Source organism: Heptranchias perlo, chromosome 17, assembly GCF_035084215.1.
Source record: "Heptranchias perlo isolate sHepPer1 chromosome 17, sHepPer1.hap1, whole genome shotgun sequence".
NCBI classification, from domain to species: Eukaryota; Metazoa; Chordata; class Chondrichthyes; order Hexanchiformes; family Hexanchidae; genus Heptranchias; species Heptranchias perlo.
Window position 1 is genome coordinate 32,410,120 of NC_090341.1, and position 20,221 is coordinate 32,430,340.

Here is a 20,221-nt window from a genome sequence, read left to right on the forward strand (position 1 = left end):
GCAAGACTTTTCTTTAAATTGCAAACAATAAAAAAGGGAATAAATTGCAATCGCTCATGCTTGAAACTCCTAATATGAATGGTGGATTTCCACAATTTGGCCATCAAGAATTAGAATCTCTGAATCTTAGGATTTTGCCACCCGTTCTGAGGTTTTGGTTCATTTTTCTGGCTGTGTCTCTCCTCAATTCTACTATGTCTATAAATGATTCTTTCTGTGTGGTGTCACTAGCCATTAAAAAGTTCATTCACCTCTGTGATTTACTAGTAGCTTTCCTGCGTGGAAATGATCAATCCGTGTAGCAGGACTACGAATCACATCCGCCGAATGAAACCATCAAGAATGTTTTTTGGGTGCTATAACTGGAGCAACAAATGACACCCAAAAATCTAAATGCATTTATTATATCAGTATCTCAATTATCATTGTTATTCCTTGAAGTACAGCAGCTAAATGTCACTGATTTATAATTACTGATTCTCCATTAGCATTACTATGGCGATTAAAACTCAGTAAATTTAAAGGTATAACCATTGACAAATCATTCTCTTGGACACAAGTGCACAACCACCATGTAGGATTCTGTTACCATTTAAATATTGCCAGGCAGACCACTGGCTTTAGTCTGTCTGCAGCAAATGGCTCTGCTGGGAACTCCCATACGCTCCTGTTCTCAGCAGCTTTCAACACATTCCCATTTGTTCCATCTGTACTCGAATAACTGCAACAACGTACAAAAGTCTTCCCTCGCACCAGGAGACGAGAAAGAGTTAAAAACCAAAGGAGTATGCACAGCTTCGCAAATATTGACTGGGTCTCCATCAATCGCATATTAATATTGAGATTCCTATTTGTGTTAAATTAACCTTAGGCTTTTTTCCACTACTGCCACTTAAAAGTCTGACCCCTCAGCAAATTAAACCATTCTTCTCAATTCCTGGAATGTGTGCCCAATGTACTGGATTTAGTGTTATGTGACATAAGTGGACTACAGTGTTTAAAATAAACATACCAATAACACTAATATCAATAACTGTTTGTGGATGTCATGGCAGTGTCAGAACACTGGTACACTGCACCATAGAACAAAACACACGTGTCATTCATCTCAGTAAACTCTTTCGTCATGTTGCTCCTGCACAGGTGCTTCAGAGGGCATTGGTGGAAGAATGACAACCAGTGGTTTGCCTGCTCTTTTGGCTGCATTTAGTACAGGGCATGGGAAATCAGGGTAAAAAGTGGGCTTTTTAACCTGTAAATGGAGGCTGCACAGGGAGAGACCAGTAATAAATCATCTGTGTAATAAAGTAGACTCGAATGAACAATATGCGAGTGATAAAATTGTGAATGTTGTGACACTGGGTTCATAACTTACATAAATATTGCATTCTACAAAACACTGCTGCATTTTCTGTTGATAATATCCTAGTGTCCTAGGCCCAACCATCTTCAGCTGCTTCATCAATGACCTTCCCTCCATCATAAGGTCAGAAATGGGATGCGCGCTGATGATTGCACAGTGTTCAGTTCCATTCGCAACCCCTCAAATAATGAAGCAGTCCGAGCCCGCAGGCTTGGGCTCATAAGTGTTAAGTAACATTCACGCCAGACAAGTGCCAGGCAATGACCATCTCCAACAAGAGAGAGTCTAACCACCTCCCCTTGACATTCAACGGCATTACCATCGCCGAATCCCCCACCATCAACATCCTGGGGGTCACCATTGACCAGAAACTTAACTGGACCAGCCATATAAATACTGTGGCTACAAGAGCAGGTCAGAGGCTGGGTATTCTGCGGCGAGTGACTCACCTCCTGACTCCCCAAAGCCTTTCCACCATCTACAAGGCACAAGTCAGGAGTGTAATGGAATACTCTCCACTTGGCTGGATGAGTGCAGCTCCAACAACACTCAAGAAGCTCGACACCATCCAGGACAAAGCAGCCTGCTTGATTGGCATCCCTTCCACCACCCTAAACATTCACTCCCTTCATCACCGGCGCACAGTGGCTGCGGTGTGTACCATCCACAGGATGCACTGCAGCAACTCGCCAAGGCTTCTTCCACAGCACTTCCGAAACCCGCGACCTCTACCACCTAGAAGGACAAGGGCAGCAGGCGCATGGGAACAATACCACCTGCACGTTCCCCTCCAAGTCATAACCATCCCGACTTGGAAATATATCGCCGTTCCTTCATCGTCGCTGGGTCAAAATCCTGGAACTCCCTTCCTAACAGCACTGTGGGAGAACCTTCACCACACGGACTGCAGCGGTTCAAGAAGGCGGCTCACCACCACCTTCTCAAGGGCAATTAGGGATGGGCAATAAATGCCGGCCTTGCCAGCAACGCCCACATCCCATGAACAAATAAAAAAAAAGTATGATCTAATATATCTATTTGGTAAAAATGTCGCGGAAATTTTAAAAAAAAATGTTTTTCTACAGTGAGAGGAGAGCAACTGCAATGGTGAAGCTCTATATGCAAGTCAATGTGCAACATGAAGTGTGGAGGGAACACTGAGCTAGGGAACTGCAGGGAAGCAACTGGTCACCACTGAAGCTGTAATGGACGCCCCTTGAAAGAAGACGACAGAATCCATAATGAAAATACAACACAAAGCCAGAAAGCCAAAAAAACTACAGGGAGTTACAAAGATCTCTGGTGTTTGTTTTACCACAGATCTGAGATATTTACTATTGTTAATTTGGTGGTGTTGCTCACACTTGTAAATTATAGCAACAGTGTTGGATGGGGAAAGTAGAGAGTTGGGCAGATACATTTGGAGCCATGTGTGCTGTGTAACATACCCGTTAGATTATCTCACGCTGAGGTAAACTCAGGCAACATTTGCATCCAACAAGTAGTAGAGAATAACTCCAGAATGGTCAGGGAATCGGTGGCCGGGGAAGACAGTTTGTGCTAGGACCGAAGATAATGGCCCCCAGCCATGGTACAAAATGACTTTGATGACGAGACGCAGTAAAAAGTGGAAATCTTTTGGCCAAACTGTAGTTCTAACACGTCACATAGGACAGCTGTTCACAATATGACTTGTACTCCAGAATACATTATAGGCCAACCTTCCAGCACCAAGTGAAGCTTACTATTTGCAATGCAAGAATAATTTAAAACATCGCCTTCACTTAAACTGAACACTTGTTGGGTTAATAACGATATACAGCATTGTATTGAAGCACCCGATAATAATATCCTATTTACAATATACTACAATAATCCACATGCCGATCCATCTATTTCTAATTCTTTGCCCAGACTGTTAATGTAGGTAGTTGGATACTGACGGTAAAAGCTATGTGTTTTTAAAACTGAGCTGAGACTGAAAATGTGAACTATTCTTGCTGGTACTGATCTTCAGCAACCGGCTACTTTTAAATGCTATGTTCTACCACTCTCAATTTGTTTTTTCGCATTGTATTTTGACGGAATAATATTAAATCCTTACTTCTGAACATTTCTATGGACACAGTTAAAGGCAGTGTGACAGGACAGTTACATATTGAACAGTCAGACAGCAATAGTAGCAAAGTTATTAGTGGCAACCACTCCCCTTTAATTGATACAGTAAAACAATTATATTTTAAAATAAAAGGTCATCAAGAAAATTCAAAATAGTTCTTTGCTGGAGTAGTGGGAGGCATTTTCTGCATGTGACAATATTGACAATGTGACATTTGATAATACCACCGAACTCAATGGGCTCAATTTTAAAATCAAATTGCGGGTGCGTTGGTGGAAGGGGGGGCTGCGAAAATGGTGAAAATCCAGAGCGGGTTGGGGAGCCAGCTCCAACCCGCCGACTTCCAGGTTTCCCACAGATGCACCTGTGTGCGTGCACACTTCACAAATGCGGAAGTCCCGCCCGCAATTAAAGCCAGTGGGATGATAGTTAAAGAACCAAATGTACCGAGGTACTTAAGGTACTTTATTTCCTACGTAGTAGATAGTTAAAACAATTTTAAACTTACCTGGATGGCTTCCGATTCACGCCTGGTGAAACCAGACATGGGCTGGATCAGGCAATATAAACAAAATAAATCAAATACAAAACCACTGCACAAAGTTAAAAAACAAAACAAACCTACCTTTCCACCCTGCTCCGGTGTCCTCCTCTCCGATGTCCCTCTCAGCCCCCGAAGTCTCCCTCTCCGATCTCCCCCTCTTCCCCCACCGATCTTCCACTCTCCACCACCCACCCCAATCTTCTGTGCCCTCCACTCTCTGTTCCAGCGCCGGATGATGTCTCTCTCTCTCTCTCTCACGCTCTCTTCCCCACCCTCCCCATCCTTGGCGTTGCAGCTCCTGTCGGCAGCCAGTCTGTCAATCATGCTGGCTGCCAGGCGCAAAACCCGGAAACAACTTTAATCACCATCAATTACATTGCGATCGCATTGGAAAAGGCAAGTTTTTTTTAAATTCGCGTTTGCCACGCGCATCTTCAACCCCCCGCTGCCAACCCGTCACCATTTCAAAATTCAGTCCAAACAATCGAATAGAAATTAATCCTAAATTGCAGAGTACATAAATACAAAAGACACAAGTGCCAACCTTTACTTTATTTACTCATTACAATTGCACTTCTATTCAAAAAGTTACTCTGGGGAAAGAGGTAAAGTTAGTCACATGCAAAAATGCATGCTTTAAATTTCTCACAATACTTACGCCTACTTTCATACATGCTTCTCGACTGGGCCCAGATTTTAAATGGATCCGGCTTCCTTTGCACAGAGTTATCTGTTTGATCCAGTGCTGGTGCCTCGTTTGAAGGGTAGTCTGGAAGCCCTGGGGCGCCCAAGACTGGTGAAGCAGTGTGTGTGCTCCGCTGGCTGGAGACACTGTGCTGGGAGCTGTTCTGGCTGTCCTTCCTTTCCAGTGCCTGCTGCAATTATTCAAGAGAACAGAAGGTCACTCCAGCTTTTCAGTGAGTGCTAGCAATCGATACAATGCTCCCATTTTGAAACAAAGTCAGTCGTCAAACTTCAGTTGTTTACTGCAGCTAGATACTTCACAGCAACCCATCATAAAAAGAGTACACTGCATTGAACAGGGGGCTACGACAATCCTGCTTGTTAGAACACCATCATATATTTCTAATGATTGTAGAACAAGTGATTCATTTTATATCAGGTTCAAAAATACACAGTAGGATTTTGTTTTCTTCGAACAGAAAGCTTAGGGATCCTTAAAAAAAATTACAAAACACACTGCAAGTGAACATATTCCATGCACACAGATGTATTCTACCAAAGGGTAAATTTATTTGAAACTGACAAAGAAGCACATGCAGGCTGACATTTCTATGATTTGATAGTGAATGCAACCACGCTTCCCCTTCACAGGCCTAATACAATCTGACAATGGAGTGGGCCTGAAGTTACTCTAATGTGACTTTAATCAGCGTTGCCTTGGAGCCATTAGAAGTGCATTAATTATCTATTTTAGGAATTTCTTCGTGGTCGAGCGGGGAACATACACTGAGACTTGGGATGTGAAAACAGGAGATTTATTGTGCGTCAGTCTCAGCTTCCACATCCCAACCTGCAGTACAGTCCAATCAGCCGTTTCAGCCAAACAAAGATGACACGTTTAAAAATAACAGACACACACAGCTCAGTAATATCTAGGGGAAATTCATAATCAGAACAAGAAACAATGATGAAGAGAGCAACACATTACAGACAGCCGACATGTCATTCGTGAGTACACAGATGCACAATGGGAAGAGACAACAGGCTTTGTATTAAACTTACCGACTTTGGGCTTTTCTTGGGAGGCAGTCCTGTGAAACAGCAAAAACAAAAAGACACATTCAGGATCACAGCAATAACACAACCTTTAAGAAAATACAGGAAATCCTCTAAATTTATGCAGTGAGCACGTAGGTCTTGGAGTATGTTAAGTTCTGTGTCAGCCGTTGTGTTCGAAGTCTGATCAGATCAGATTATAGCACTATGAATCCTAGGTGCATTGGTTATGCTGACTCGTGAATCAGCAGCCTCGAGGCTAGCAGTCTAAACAAGTCTGTGTGACCTAGGAAACCGAATTCTGCAGCAGAAGCAAAAAAAATTCTACAGCTCTGGATGTAGGGTCATTGTAAAAACAAAACAAAATAAAGGGAATCTTAAACTTCCCATTCAATTAGTATGAATTCAAATTCCTCTTATTTCTCTGTCATTACCATACTTATACAGTTTCAAAATATCTTTCATTCACAAACTTGTGCAGGCAGACTGTAATTCATAGTCTTACGGACACACATTCCATCACCCCTCCTCCTGTAAATTTATACCATATGATAGCACACGACGTGACAGAGATGCTGCAATAGATGAAAGTTCTCCATTTATTTAACCTATTGACTACTATGGTAGCCGTGTCAAACACAAAAATATAAACGTTCAGAGGCAATAAAAATGTTCACAAAGAAAAACATTTACTTTGACCTTTATTCACTTGGACCCTTTTTTCTTCATGTTGCCTCCAAACAGGCTACCTCCCCAAGGAGGAATCGTGCAACCCTCCCAGCACAATGCTTCTCCATGGTTGCTGCCAACAATATCATCAAGCTCATCCAGCAAGAGGTGCAGCTCCTTTAGGAGGGACTGAGCCCTTGTGTACCTCTGAAATGGAATGGTCCATTCAGCAACCAGGCCAGGACTACGGACAATTCTCAAAGTACAGTGAAGGTCGGCAAGTTCAAATGATATTTGAGCTGGAATTTAACAGTCAATCTATTTTTTTTTAATGGTTAGGATTTTTATGGCCATGAATCCAGTTTTAATTTTAGATTATGAATAGCAAACCTGTGCTCCTATGTCAGTGCACAAACAGTTAAAAGCTCCCTCTGGCTCATTTTAGACATTATCAAAAACACAGAGAAGATTCCAGTTCCAAAGCTTGACAGGTTTCCACTCGATGCCAGAGTTCTGAACTTCCAGAAACCGAGTCATTACCATAGTTAATTGTACCAGTATGTAGTTCACAGCATCACACAGACACATGTACTATATATAATTTATCTGTGCTATTAAAAGATGATTGGAACAGCTGGAAGCTTGTATTAAAATGTTATTTAGTTATAGGTATTTGACAATCCATGTAAGGTCTATAAATCATTCCTATCCTGACTGCTGTCTATGGATGTAGTTTCTCTCATGTGGCAAATTAAGAGATTAATGAGGGAGCAGTTCGGGTAGGACATGTAGATTTTGTTATCTCCCTCCCCCTCCCTCCTTTTATATATTTCATACTATTCCCAACCACAGGGGATCATGATTCCAGGCCTCTGCCAGTGTTTGAGTTAGGTGTCAGCTATTGTGTGAGGATGGTCCAGGTTCACTTATCTGCTGATTTCCTCTCCCTTCCTGAAAATTACCCATGTTCATATCCTCTCCACCATCTTCCACAAAGTTCTAGTCAAGGGAAAAAATTAATTGTGTGACGAGTATGAGGTCAGCCTGCATCTTTCTTATTTATTGTTCTAAGACACGATCCTCTGAAAGGGGCAAATGTTTAAATTTTCTCCCCACCTCTCCTGAGTTTGCCGATTCTTGCTGGGGAATGTTTGCAGCAGCCCTTCAGTACCATGCTCAATTGGCTGGCTTCACGAGAGCGTGGACAGCAAGCCCAGTCCTAGTCTCAACAGGTCCATACCTACAAGTTTTCAGCAGGGGTCACTGCATTACAATCCGGAGTGGGAATCACAGCTGGCTTTTCCCCTCTCTGACCAAGGGCACTGAGGCCAATTGCAGCACCCTGAACACTGATCCAATTTAGATCAGAGATTGATCAGTAGACCTTCCTGGTCTGTAGGTCTCAGCACAACACACAGACCATTGAGCAACTGGTGTGAGGGGTGGCTTGAGATTTTTGTTGGGGGAGAGGGGAAGACTTTAAAAAAAAAAATGTAATTTCTCTCTCCTCAAAAACTAAGTAAAATCAAAATGCGTAAGATACATTTAATCAATATTTATCTGCCTCTAACCAGTTTACTGTAGGCACATATCACACAGAATATCATGGAAATCATAATTAGTACAAACCAACACCACTTATTCAATGGTTGATGTTTATTATTTTTTGATTACACTAGGAAGGCCCATCACTTTTATAAAGAGTTTACTGTGTCTGTACCTTTCCCACACCAGCATTAGGCTGAGTAGTTATCAGCTATCTGAGTGCAGCGCACCCCAGGTCAATCCAAAATATGTCAAAGTCAGCAGACAGAATATTAAACCATTTAAGGTGAAATTATCAAATTAATGGCATCCGCTTGACAAATGTCAAGGCAGATAAAAACTCAACATTATGCATTATGGCAGCATGAGAGATGTGGTCTCCAGCAGAGTGGCCAATCTGTCAGTGCTGGCATCAAAATCACTGATACAAACCATTTGCAGTGCACCTAGCCAAATGGCTTTATTCTCATTTTTTCACTACTTCATTTGTTATTTGGCTAACAAAACCTGCTATTCTTCCCCCTCCTCTCTGGGGACCGCATATCATGCTGAAATGTAATTCCACTGAAGCCTCCCGGTACGTCATTCAAATGCTCATTCTCTAAGTTTTGAGCTTGAGTTGCCATCACATTCGAACCCAATCCTGTTGTCACTCACATGTGCACACACAGTCAACTTGACAACAATTAAGAGCAGAAAGCTTGGCTAACTTTTTCTCTCCTTAGCCATGGGATACCAAGGCCAATTGAAGCACTCGCGTCTTGGCTCTTGCCAGGACTGACCAACTCGGCATAAATTAAGGGCCTGCTGCTCTGCATGGTTCAGTACTACACCATGTACTGCATTTACCCATTTTGCCACACCATGTAATGCATTTATCCATTTAGCCACAAGTGAAACAGCTTGACAGCCCTTGTTGCTCGTGATACCCATGACGTATAGACCAATAAAATGTGAAATCTGAGCATACTGGCAGAGGGGGAGAAACTAAAACCTGAAACCACTGGTAGAAAATAAATTGTAATATAATCGGTGGTAACATCATAAATGAGAACAGGAAAAGACTTGCATTGATAAGCACCCGATCAGAAACATCTCAAAGCTCTTCATATACAATTAATTACTTTTGAAGTGTAGTGACTGCAGGCAAACATCACAGCCATTTTGTGCACAGCAAGGTGAATGACCAATTAATCTGGTTTGCTACTGTTGACTGAGGGAAGAATGTTAACAAAGACACCGAGAGAACGCTCTGTACTTTTTCAAATAGTGGCGTGGGATCTTGAATTTACACCTGAAACATTGGAACAGGCAGATGGAACCTCAGTTTTAATGTCTCAAAGGAGAGCACTTCCAACAAATTTCAATACTGCACTGAAGTGTCAGACTAGATTATGCGCCCAGGTTATGGTGTGGACTTGAACCCACCACCTTCTGAACATAGAAGCAAGACTATTATCAACTGAACCAAGCTGACACAAATGCATGGCCTTCAGAGGAGATCATAACCTTCTAAACCACTCCGAGGTTCTGTTATTCATAGTTTGGATCTGAAATCAGGTGCTATCATCAGGGCAGACACTGGTGGTTTGTGCACTGTGTGTTAGTGTATGATATCATCCACAGTTAAACATTAAATCATTGTGATGCAATATTTTTCAATGTTTGAGTGACAATCAACAGTTAATAACTGGGATATAAATGGGGAATTTATTAGTATACAAAAATACAATTAGAATCATAGAATCTTACAGCACAGGAGGCCGCCAATCGGCCCATTGTGCCTGTGTCAGCTCTTTGAAAGAGCTATCCAATTAGTCCCACTCCTCTGCTCTTTCCCCATAGCCCTGCAAATTATTCCTTTTCAAGTGTGTATCAAATTTCCTTTTGAAAGTTACTGTTGAATCTGCTTCCACCACCCTTTCCGGTAGTGCATTCCAGATCATGACAATTTGCCGCATTAAAAAAATTCTCATCTCCACCCTAGTTCTTTTGCCAATTATCTTTAATCTGTGTCGTCTGGTTATCGACCCCCCTACCAGTGGAAATAGTTTAATCTCTCAGTTTAATTGTTTAATCTTAAGAGTGGCTGGCTGATGAGGCATCATATGCAAGAAATTTTTTAGCAATTCTTTCCAATTTATGTCAGTGCTCAATAGAATTTAACTAGTGGCCACCAATGATTATAACAGAGTGCTACAGTTGGCATACCTTGCATGAAACCAGGGGAAAAGGTTCCCCTGATGTATTGGAACACGTACAATCTACTGTGCTGCAAAAATTCCGAAAGCTTCATTTCAGTGGATCCATGACAATTGCTGCCAAGGAACTGGGTTGTGAAGAATTTAAGTTGTTTTTGGTCTCTGCTCCCATAACTCATTTGTTGTCTGCTATATTTTGCAGTCTCTAAATATGATAAAATAAATAACTGTGGTTTTGGACTTCAAGATTAAAAAAAAACTGGTCTTTGGGTTTTTAGAAGTGACCTTGAGTGTTGTATCATGCATTCTAACAGTCAGTCACTTCCAGCACCCTCAGGGTCATTAACTTGCTGCCACAGCTCTCTATTGCATTCATTGTTTGGAAATCTAAATCTCCTGTATAATGCAGCCTTTGTAAGCTAGAAAAAACAGGTTTTAATGGTCATTCAAAAGAGGATGTTTATTTAGTTTCTTCATTACAGAGACAGAGCCATGAAGAATTTGTTTGGAGTTCATGGTACTGGTGGAACTCACTGTAATATTCTGCCTCATAACATACATCCCATTGAGACAGGAAGGGGAGAGTAGATGAGTGACAGACACACGATTGGATTTTTTTTTTATTCGTTCATGGGATGTGAGCGTCGCTGGCGAGGCCAGCATTTATTGCCCATCCCTAATTGCCCTTGAGAAGGTGGTGGTGAGCCGCCTTCTTGAACCGCTGCAGTCCGTGTGGTGAAGGTTCTCCCACAGTGCTGTTAGAGAGAATCAAGAGTACAAAGGCAACAGCAAAGAGACAGATCCTAAAATGCCCCTATTTAATACACTTTTAATATCAATTGCTGCAGTATGAATCAACATCTGGCACTCAGTCATGAGGGGTGATTTGAAGTACCAGGTACACTAAGCTACAAACTCTTCCAGAAAATGATTAGTTAAAAGCTGCATTAGCTACTTAACAATTAGAGGAGAGAGAAATTGAGAGATAGAGAGGGAGAAAGAGAGAGGAAGAAAGAAAAAAGTGTGTGAGTATAATAGTACTTCCGTATAAAAGTATTCGTCTTTTCTCTATGACATCGAAGGAATATGTACAATTTTTCTACCTAGTATACAACACAACTTACACTCACGTGCCCCCGGTTGGAGAGATATCATGTGATAAATAAATAAAATATATAAAAAAGAAACAAAAAGAAAAGAATATGGAAAACTGAACAGAAAATACTGCAAATACTTTGCTTGGTAAATATGGAACAATCACCCAAGTAATAGAGACAAAAGCATTTGGGTTATTCAAAGAATGTTTAGTTGCCATGATGTATGAGATAAATGAGCTCCGATGAGCCAAATAGTTTTTTTTCTCATGCATGACTTTTCCTATGTTAACTAATTGTGAATATTAAAAGTGCTGAGGTGTTCACTTAAAGTGGTGCACTGAAAAGTGGAAGGGTCCTGAGGTATGGAAGAAAAATTTGAGAGTTTTCTCAGATTAAGATAGAGGCAAATTCAACTTCTAGAATCATACTGGTGTATCCCATCCAGCAAGAGGAATTCCATCAATGAGTACTTGCACCTCTCAAACAAAAATTGCTTGAATTTTATGAAAACTTAACTTGCACATATTAGTTGATTAAGCCATTTTAAATCACCCAGATACATTTCTTACCTCCAAATCTTTGTGGGCGCTTCACCCCTTCAAGATTGATTAATGGACAAATGCACAAATAGCAAGAGCTGTATAATGCAATTTACATTTAAATTTCCTAATCAGAACTAAAGGCTGATTTTTTCCCCACATTGCACTATCTTGATAAATAGTTTGTGACTTAATTTGCAAAGTGCATGAGGGGCAGGGGTTGCAGCTTTAATGAATGGTCCCTAACATGCTCGGGTGAGCTGGGTATCAATGTGAAATGAACTGTTAGTAATTAATAATAAATGTGTCAAATGTGAAAGATTACCAGAAAATTCTAGCTCATTTGCTGATACAAGACTGCATTAAGTGATTGACAGATTCTATAGTATTTGGATTTGTACAAAAATCCCTGAGTAGCATTAACCCAAATTGTTTTTTTTTAAAAACATATATGGGCTGCACTTAGAAATATTTAAATTTATTTTTCTTCCTCATTCAGAGGAGAACTAAGCATGTACTATTTTTCCTTTAATGAAATGAGCTGGCCAAGGAGATAATAGCAAGCATTAATCATTTTTCTATTTATGTTCTAATACTCTATTGGCTTTACTGTATGTCAAAGCAGCATAAACTCTAGTCTAGGTCAATGGTTTTCAAATTAGTCTATATGGGGGGAATCTCTTGCAAATTTTATCACACTCCTGGGAACTTGCTGCAAATATTGAGAGCTCCAGGGTCCCTGACCTAAGTTATGAAAGATAGTGTTAGCTACCGAAGAGAAAATAATGCTATTGTTGTAGGAAACGAGTTCGATTAGTACCAGTCAAGTTGCACACAGGGGGTCAAGACCAAGTGCAGTGTTCAGATCAAGCAGGGTTAGAGGGTGGGGGGGGGGGGGTTAATTGGACCCAGACAGGAAAGAGTGAAGGGGTCACAGAAGCAGCTAGCCATGCAAGGGAATGCACGGCCAGGCAACGGTGACAGAGGTTTTGGGCTGAGGGCAAAAATGCGAAGTTCAGGAGGGGATGGTTGGGCTGCCGACTGCTCCGATAAGGCTGAGGCCTGAACGGACGTTCTGGTTTGGGAGGTTGAGAGCCTTGGGAAAGAGGAGGATTAGGTGGGAGGCTGTCCATGGGCTATGTCAGGAAGCATGAAAAAATTTAAAACCTTAAATTATAATTGAACAGTTTAAAATTGAGCTGGCTTGATGACCGATGTCAGCTGTGGCTCGGTGGTCGCCTCTGAGTCAGAAGGTTGTGGGTTCAAGACCCACTGCAGAGATTTGAGCACATAATCTAGGCTGACACTTCAGTGCTGTACTGAGGGAGTGCTGCACTGTTGGAGGTGGTAGGGCTAGTCGGGCACAACATTTCGGATGAGACGTTAAACCGAGGCCCTGTCTGTCCTCCCAGAGAGACATAAAAGATTCCACAACACTATTTCAAAGGAGAGCACTGGAGTTCTCCCCATTGTGCTGGCCAATATTTATCCACCAACCGACATCACTAAAACAAATTATCTGGTCATTATCACATTGCTGTTTGTGGGACCTTGCTGTACGTAAATTGGCTGCCGCGTTCCCTACATTGCAACAGTGACTACACTTCAAAACTATTTCATTGGCTGCAAATCCCTTTGGGACATCCTGAGGCCGTGAAAGGCACTAGATAAATGCAAGTCTTTCTTCTTTCTTACACCAACATGGCTGCTGGCTGACACATGTACTGACTAAAATTTCTTTTTTGGTACTAACTCTCCAATTACTAACGTTATATGACAGTTGACATTGGAAACCCTTATTACAGTGCCACCTGCAGGAGTAACTGGTATTGAAGTTTCATCGACACATTTAGGATGGGTTTTCCCCATCATAAATCTATTGGAGCCTGACACAGTAGTTTCAATGTCATTTGAATTGGAATGTTGTGCCCTACTAGCTGTGATTTTAATTTATAATAGATACAGCAATAAAATTAATGGAACAAATACAAAAAGAACAGCAATCTGATGACCTTGGAGATCAGCTGGGACCCTCTTGTAGACCCCTAATGCTCTGGAACCTCATACAGCCCACTTAGTGATCTCTTGAGTAACAATATCAATCTCTTGTCAACTAGCTTGAAAACCTTTATCTAGGTACTTAACAAAAATTAAAATAGTAACACTATTTCACTCATTCTCCCAACAGCATCCAGTGGTCTATATATTAACTCAAGTGCAAGCAAATAGTGATAAATAATTCACACTAATGGCTCACGTTGCTCCAAGAGCACCACTCGATAACTGTCAGGCACACATCAAAAGTGAAAGAAACACTGGGATGCATTATTCAACAATCAATGTATCTAGACCACAGTGGAAAGGTGACCTAATGTTACAGATTCCTGAACGGATAAATCCTTGGAGATTTGATTCAAAACATATCTGTAATCCAGATTAGAAAGGAAATATATGGTCAGATTTATGTAAATCTACACTGAAAAAAGTACAAAAGCATGTTTATGAATACTGAGTCACCAAATTAGAAAAGGGAATGCTTCCAGACATGTGAGTTCAATTTTCATACAGTAGCACAGCATATGAGCAGTGATGCTTCCTCAGAATGGGCTTGTGCCTGCGTTCAAAATGCAACGCCTTATTTCTGCAGCTGTGCAGAAGTCTAACTGGGATTGTACTGCTCTGTAAGCTCAACTGTAACTTTACACATCTAGAATGAAGGGGCTACCACTTGCCAAAATCATTCTCAATAATATAACCATTATTCTATGTTCTATCAAAAGCTAAAATGTTTTATAAATATTCAAACTCATGTCAATGGCTACTTGCCAAATCGACAGCCCACCATTTGATTAACTGCATCACAAGAGTTGACCTCATTTACAGAGCAATTTGTTATTGATAGAAAAAAGTTTAAGTGTTTATTTTAATTATTGCAATTACAGGAAGTCACTAAATATTTTGAAATCGTGTGAAAATAATAAGTGTTGCATAATTTCCAGGAAATTCATCTCAATCTTGAATATTTCAGGTAGACCGGGCTATGGAGTGCAGGCTTTGTGGGCTGATCTCTGTTGCCCGAGGAAGGTGTACCTGGGGTCAAAGCTGTCCGTGATATCTGGTGCAGTGTGTTGGGAGCACAGATAAGGGTGATTGTTGGAACAACTAAAAGACGGGATGAGTAAGTTTATGGGTAAGTCTCTGATTTTTTTTCCCCCTGAATTAATGCATTTTTTTTGTGTTCTAAATTTAGATTTAGGATTATATAGTTGCGCAGGTGGCTGTCGATCAGAGAAATGTTCTTTTGGTGTAATTTGATTGAGGAGAAAATTTAATTTTGGGAGAATAGCTCCATGCAGTGTGATTGGTGAGACAATGACAATAGTCTGTTAGAAAGCCGAAAAAGGCCCGAGGTACATACACTGAACCAATGAGGAAAAAGAAAGCTGACATGTTCTTGACGCAAGAACTGTTATTACACAGATGGGTAAAGTACATATATTTAAGATTAGAACTTACTCTTGGATTATAATAATAACATTCATATAACAATTCTCTGTCTGCTATTTTTATGAGGACATTAGCTCATTTATTTTCAATAGTAGACAGAGGAATGTTATAAAAATATGTTAAGTGTTCATCCATTATCATCAGACTTTAGTTCTTCTAGCTCATATATTTAATTTTCATTAATGACTTGCTTTGTACAGTTCAATTTATTCCAATAGCAAGTACAAAATAATACTTTGCCACTACAGCAGTTAGAATCAATTTACTAATCAAACTCTGGTCATTAGAGCCATTTAGTACTGTTGCACCAATTAAGTCCTAGACATGAATCAAAGTCATAATGTACAAATATTAATGATTTCTCTCACCTCTTCCATACAGAAGTTTCCATCATTTCTTCCCCTCCCCAACAATTTATGTTCACAAACTGTACAAATTAAATTATCCTTTTATTTCATTGCGTTTTATACACTACGTCAAAAGTTAATCAGAAGATTAAAATAGCTGCACCGCAGCAAACTCAATCATTGCGACAGGCCTACCCAAGTACAACACGCAGCAGAAACTATTAAAGCTGTAAAAGTATGAAGAGATTTAACCAACAGAAATCTTAAACTGAATGAGCTCTGTGCCACATTCTAAAATGCTGTATAAATACAAATTATAAAGGACAAGCTAATAGCTTTTTCCAAAGACAGGGCAACTTCAGAATTTTTTCCCAAAGCAAAGAATATTATTGAGCATGTGGATTTTATAATTAGACAGAATATATATGTTTCGGGAGCTGGGGAAAGATTATCATTGAAAAGTTTCAAACATACATATCTAAAATCATCAAAATGCAGATTCAACACTCACCTCCTCGCTGGACCAGTAGTGTCACTTCACTTCCCTTGGGACATTCTAACAGTGTATCAACTACTTGATTATGGGTTAGGTTCTGGACATTCTTCTTGTTGACTTCTAGTAGGAGATCCCCTTCTTTCAGACCACGGCAGCGCGGACCATCCACAATTTGTTTTACTCTTTGGCCACCGCCACCAGGGCTGTCCGCTATGGTAAAACCAAAACCCATAGGGCCTTTCACTATATGAACAGTTATAAGTTCAGGCTGAGTTGCAATAGAGGAAGCCAAGGAGACGTTATCATTGGGATAGCCTGTATGGGATCCATTTGATGAAACATCACCAGATGATGGACTATATGGTCTCTGGTCTTTCACTCCATTCCCATTTGCAGGAGCTGTTTGGCTACTGTGGCTTGAAAGGGAGTCATAGTTTTCTTGGCCATTGACAATAATAGGCTCCTTATCTGAAATAGCTACTGATGTCACCAAACTAGTATTCGGATCATCTGGATCAAATGGCAGAGGATAACCTCGGCAAAGTTCAAGATCCACTGTTGCACCAATTGGGATAGACTGGAATATTTTCACAACTTGAGCATGGGTATATCCCAGCACACAACTGGTGTTTACGCTTACTATAACATCACCTAAAAGAGAAATTAGAAGAGGTTAGCTACATTAATGCATCGTCATTTACTTAATTTATGCACATTGTCTTCGCAATTACTTACTTCACAAATGGTGTTGAGCAATGCAAAAAAAAGTAATAATTTGCATAATAGTTTGACAATGCCAGGAAATGAATACTGGTGAGTACCAAGGGTAGATATATATTGAATGTAGCCAATAATTTAAAGTCAATCTAAACAACTAGACAGCTATGCAGGCTATAATCGAGGCCAGTAGGTTGTAGTTTTCATGGGACGATCCCAGAATCCCACTGAATAAAAATGGAATTTGACCTTTCAGTCATCATAAACTGAATTATAAACAGGCAGAATCATAAAATGCGATTCCCAGAACTCCATTTAATAACAGCACAATTTGATTTATTCAGCCACTGCAAAGCAATGAACCTGGTGGTAATGGAGGCTGCAATAGGTTTGCTGACATTGTGCATCACAAGCTCGAATCTCAGCAATGACTTGCATCCAAACTTCCCTTTTGGTTCTCATCTTAGTTGATAAATGGAGTGCAGAGTCACAGTGGAGTGCAACCTTTCAAGAGAGAAGGGAAGAAGTAGCAAGACCCAGTTCTGGTCTTCATCCCACAGAAGGGACAACCAAAGGTGGTCATGGAGAAATTTGCACCATGATCCCTCCCAACTCACTGTAGAAAGTAGGGTAGTTGGGACTTCGTGGGGGGGTGGGTTGCAAAATAAATAAATTTTAAATGTTTGTAAATTACAAGACTAGAATGATTCTGCTCATTTGGTACCTGTCTCCATTTTGCCATCCAGTGCTGCAGGCCCATCAAGAACTAAACTCTTAATCTGTAGAAATTCATCAGGTTCATCACCACCAACAACGGTAAATCCAAACCCTCGGGTGCTTTTCTTCAGTTTGGTGTTGATGAACTGCCCCTTTAGCTCTGCAGGGTTTCTTGTAAAGAAGGGCTTGCCTGTTCACAGAAATTAATTGCAAATTAAATAGTTCTTGTTCAGTGTCAGGCTTGCAGCTGGGAATGAGCTAGTGAAATTGTTGAAAATTTTAAAACACGTTGAAATCAGCAAAGTATGTTTTCAGAAAATTCTACTGGATTTTTCATTTGACATTAACTGTCAGGTCAATAGATAAGGATGTTACTATTGTAAACATCATCCAAATTACATGAACTCTTAAGGATTATTTATTTTCTTTGGTTAAGGTAGTGTTGCCTTAAAATGGTTTTTAAACCCTTATTACAGTTGCCAATTTGAATGTTCTGCTGTTACTCTACAGATGATACAGGGAACAGGATTCTTGTGGATTTTAAGGCAAATAAAGACAGAGACCCCTCCCCCAGCCAACCCCATCCATAAAATCCCTCAACAAATGAACCTTAGGAGCTTTATCTATTGTATCCCCTTTTACTTTTATGATGGAGTACAGGTGTTCTCAGATTGTAAATGATTGATACTTATGCTGAATCAAATATACCTTGTGCTAGGGTTTCTCTGAAAGACTCCTGACTATTCTGCATGTAGCTTGGAGCTTTGGGGCCAGGAGATGCTTGCTGCTCTGTCCACTCTGGAGAGGTAAGAAAAAATGAATCCAAAGTATTATTTCAGTACATGATTTCCTTCAAGAATGGCCTCATCCTAAGTTTGCTTGCAACAATGAAGATGTAAGGAATCATTTCCTTGACAATAGGAAAACATTTACACTGTTTGAAATGGCCTATATTATTTTTCATCATTACGGTGATAAGCATTACATTTACTAATCACTTCATAATCTGGACAGTTTTCTTGCAAAGCACAGGTATAGTATGTAACCCACATTATGCTGTGCTGATGTGTGAGCTGGCTACCTTCTGCTATGGGCAGATGGGTTCAGTTCCAATGTCTTGTGCAGGAAGTGCCTAGAATTCATCTGATTGCATGTTTCCCTCATTACATCTTCTGAGTGATACGCCTTTCAGAATTCAATACTCACCTTCTGCTTGTTGCTGTTCAAGTTGCTTTTTGCGTTTGGCCTCAATAACAGGATTCTCATACTGTGTCTTCCTATTGATGTGACTAATGAGAGAGACAGTGTTACGTTAGGATACAAACTAGTTCTGGGAAGGAGTGTCTAATTTAGTATCAGCATCCCTGCAGCAAATTCAGAAGCTGACAGCAAAAATATATATTATGCATTTATTCCTTTAATAAATCCTGCTTCAGCAAAAGTACATATCCTCAGAGAAATCAAAATTTCTGTTGCATTTGTGCCGACCATTTACTGTTCATATTAACGAGTTCACGTTGCCAGTAAAATATGATAGAACACAGTATACTATAAACAATCTAAACACATATATATTCTACATTATATTTAATGTCAGGGCCAAAACTTGTAAGGGTCACATAGAATTTAGACATATACAAATAAATAAAAGGCCTTCCATTTTCTGTGGACTGTGCCAGATAAGACTGTGATGTCTTCAGAGACATTCTATAATATGATTACAAGCCAACTAATCAAACACCCAAAGAATTGTTGGTGATGTTTAAGAAATTAACAAACGTGACAAATGATTTATCAGGACACAGAGCGCCTTCCAACAGCTGAGCAGAGAACATCACCAATGCCTTTCATCAACAGGTCTATGTCTCATTTAGGCTTCTTCTCCTGGGAAAGCAGAACTGAGAGTTCAGAGGAAGGAATAACATGAAAAAAGACTAAAAAAAATTTGAAAATAATGCAGTAAATACAATTTGTGAAGAAACAATGGTCAGATATTTCTGCACACAGAGTTTAAAAATAAATTGGAGTGCAGCTGCCTCACACACTATTGTATTGGCAGAATCCCAAGAGAAGGTTATATTGGTCACATGTCAGTGATCAGGAGAAAGGGGAGTGAGTGTGGGGGAGAGAAAGGTGAGGGAGAAGGGAGAAGTAATAGCTTTATGGAAACTGTAAAATAAAAGGGTAAAATTGGATTATACCTTTATGATTACAATAATTTCTATTTAATAATTATTGGGTGCAGGCTCAGTTGACTGCTAGATACGGAAGGAATTCACAAACTTACTCGACATAGTAGACACCATATACAGGGTCATCTATCTTCTCCCACCCAGAGGGCAGCTCTGAAAGGACAAAAAGATATCTTTGTGAAGGAATTTGCTGATTCACTTCAAGTATAGATTAAATGCAGACTTTTAGGTTTAAAGATATTAGGGTGAAATTCCTGTCTTTTAGCAATTTTGCCAAGATAGTAAATGTAACTGCAGAGTGATGAAATACCATTTTTATTCACATCTACCGTCTGTTCAAGTTAACAAAATCAGGATTTCACCCCATCTTTTGATTTTGAAAAGCATCTTATATTAAATTCAAACTTTTCGTCTTCATCTATAAATCC

General features: G+C 40.1%; 1 protein-coding gene across 7 annotated transcripts in view; it reads right to left on the reverse strand.

Moving 5' to 3' along the window:
* The window catches only part of magi1b (membrane associated guanylate kinase, WW and PDZ domain containing 1b), a 384,369-nt gene that overhangs the window by 43,902 nt on the left and 320,246 nt on the right, over positions 1-20,221 (reverse strand). For all 7 annotated transcript variants that reach the window (XM_067998860.1, XM_067998857.1, XM_067998858.1 and 4 more), the window contains 7 exons: positions 19,889-19,946; positions 18,808-18,890; positions 18,310-18,399; positions 17,609-17,791; positions 16,183-16,818; positions 5,773-5,801; positions 4,685-4,901 (listed from right to left, as the gene is read on the reverse strand). In XM_067998860.1, the coding sequence (XP_067854961.1) occupies positions 4,685-4,901; positions 5,773-5,801; positions 16,183-16,818; positions 17,609-17,791; positions 18,310-18,399; positions 18,808-18,890; positions 19,889-19,946 (1,296 nt within the window). The remainder of the gene's footprint in view (positions 1-4,684; positions 4,902-5,772; positions 5,802-16,182; positions 16,819-17,608; positions 17,792-18,309; positions 18,400-18,807; positions 18,891-19,888; positions 19,947-20,221) is intronic.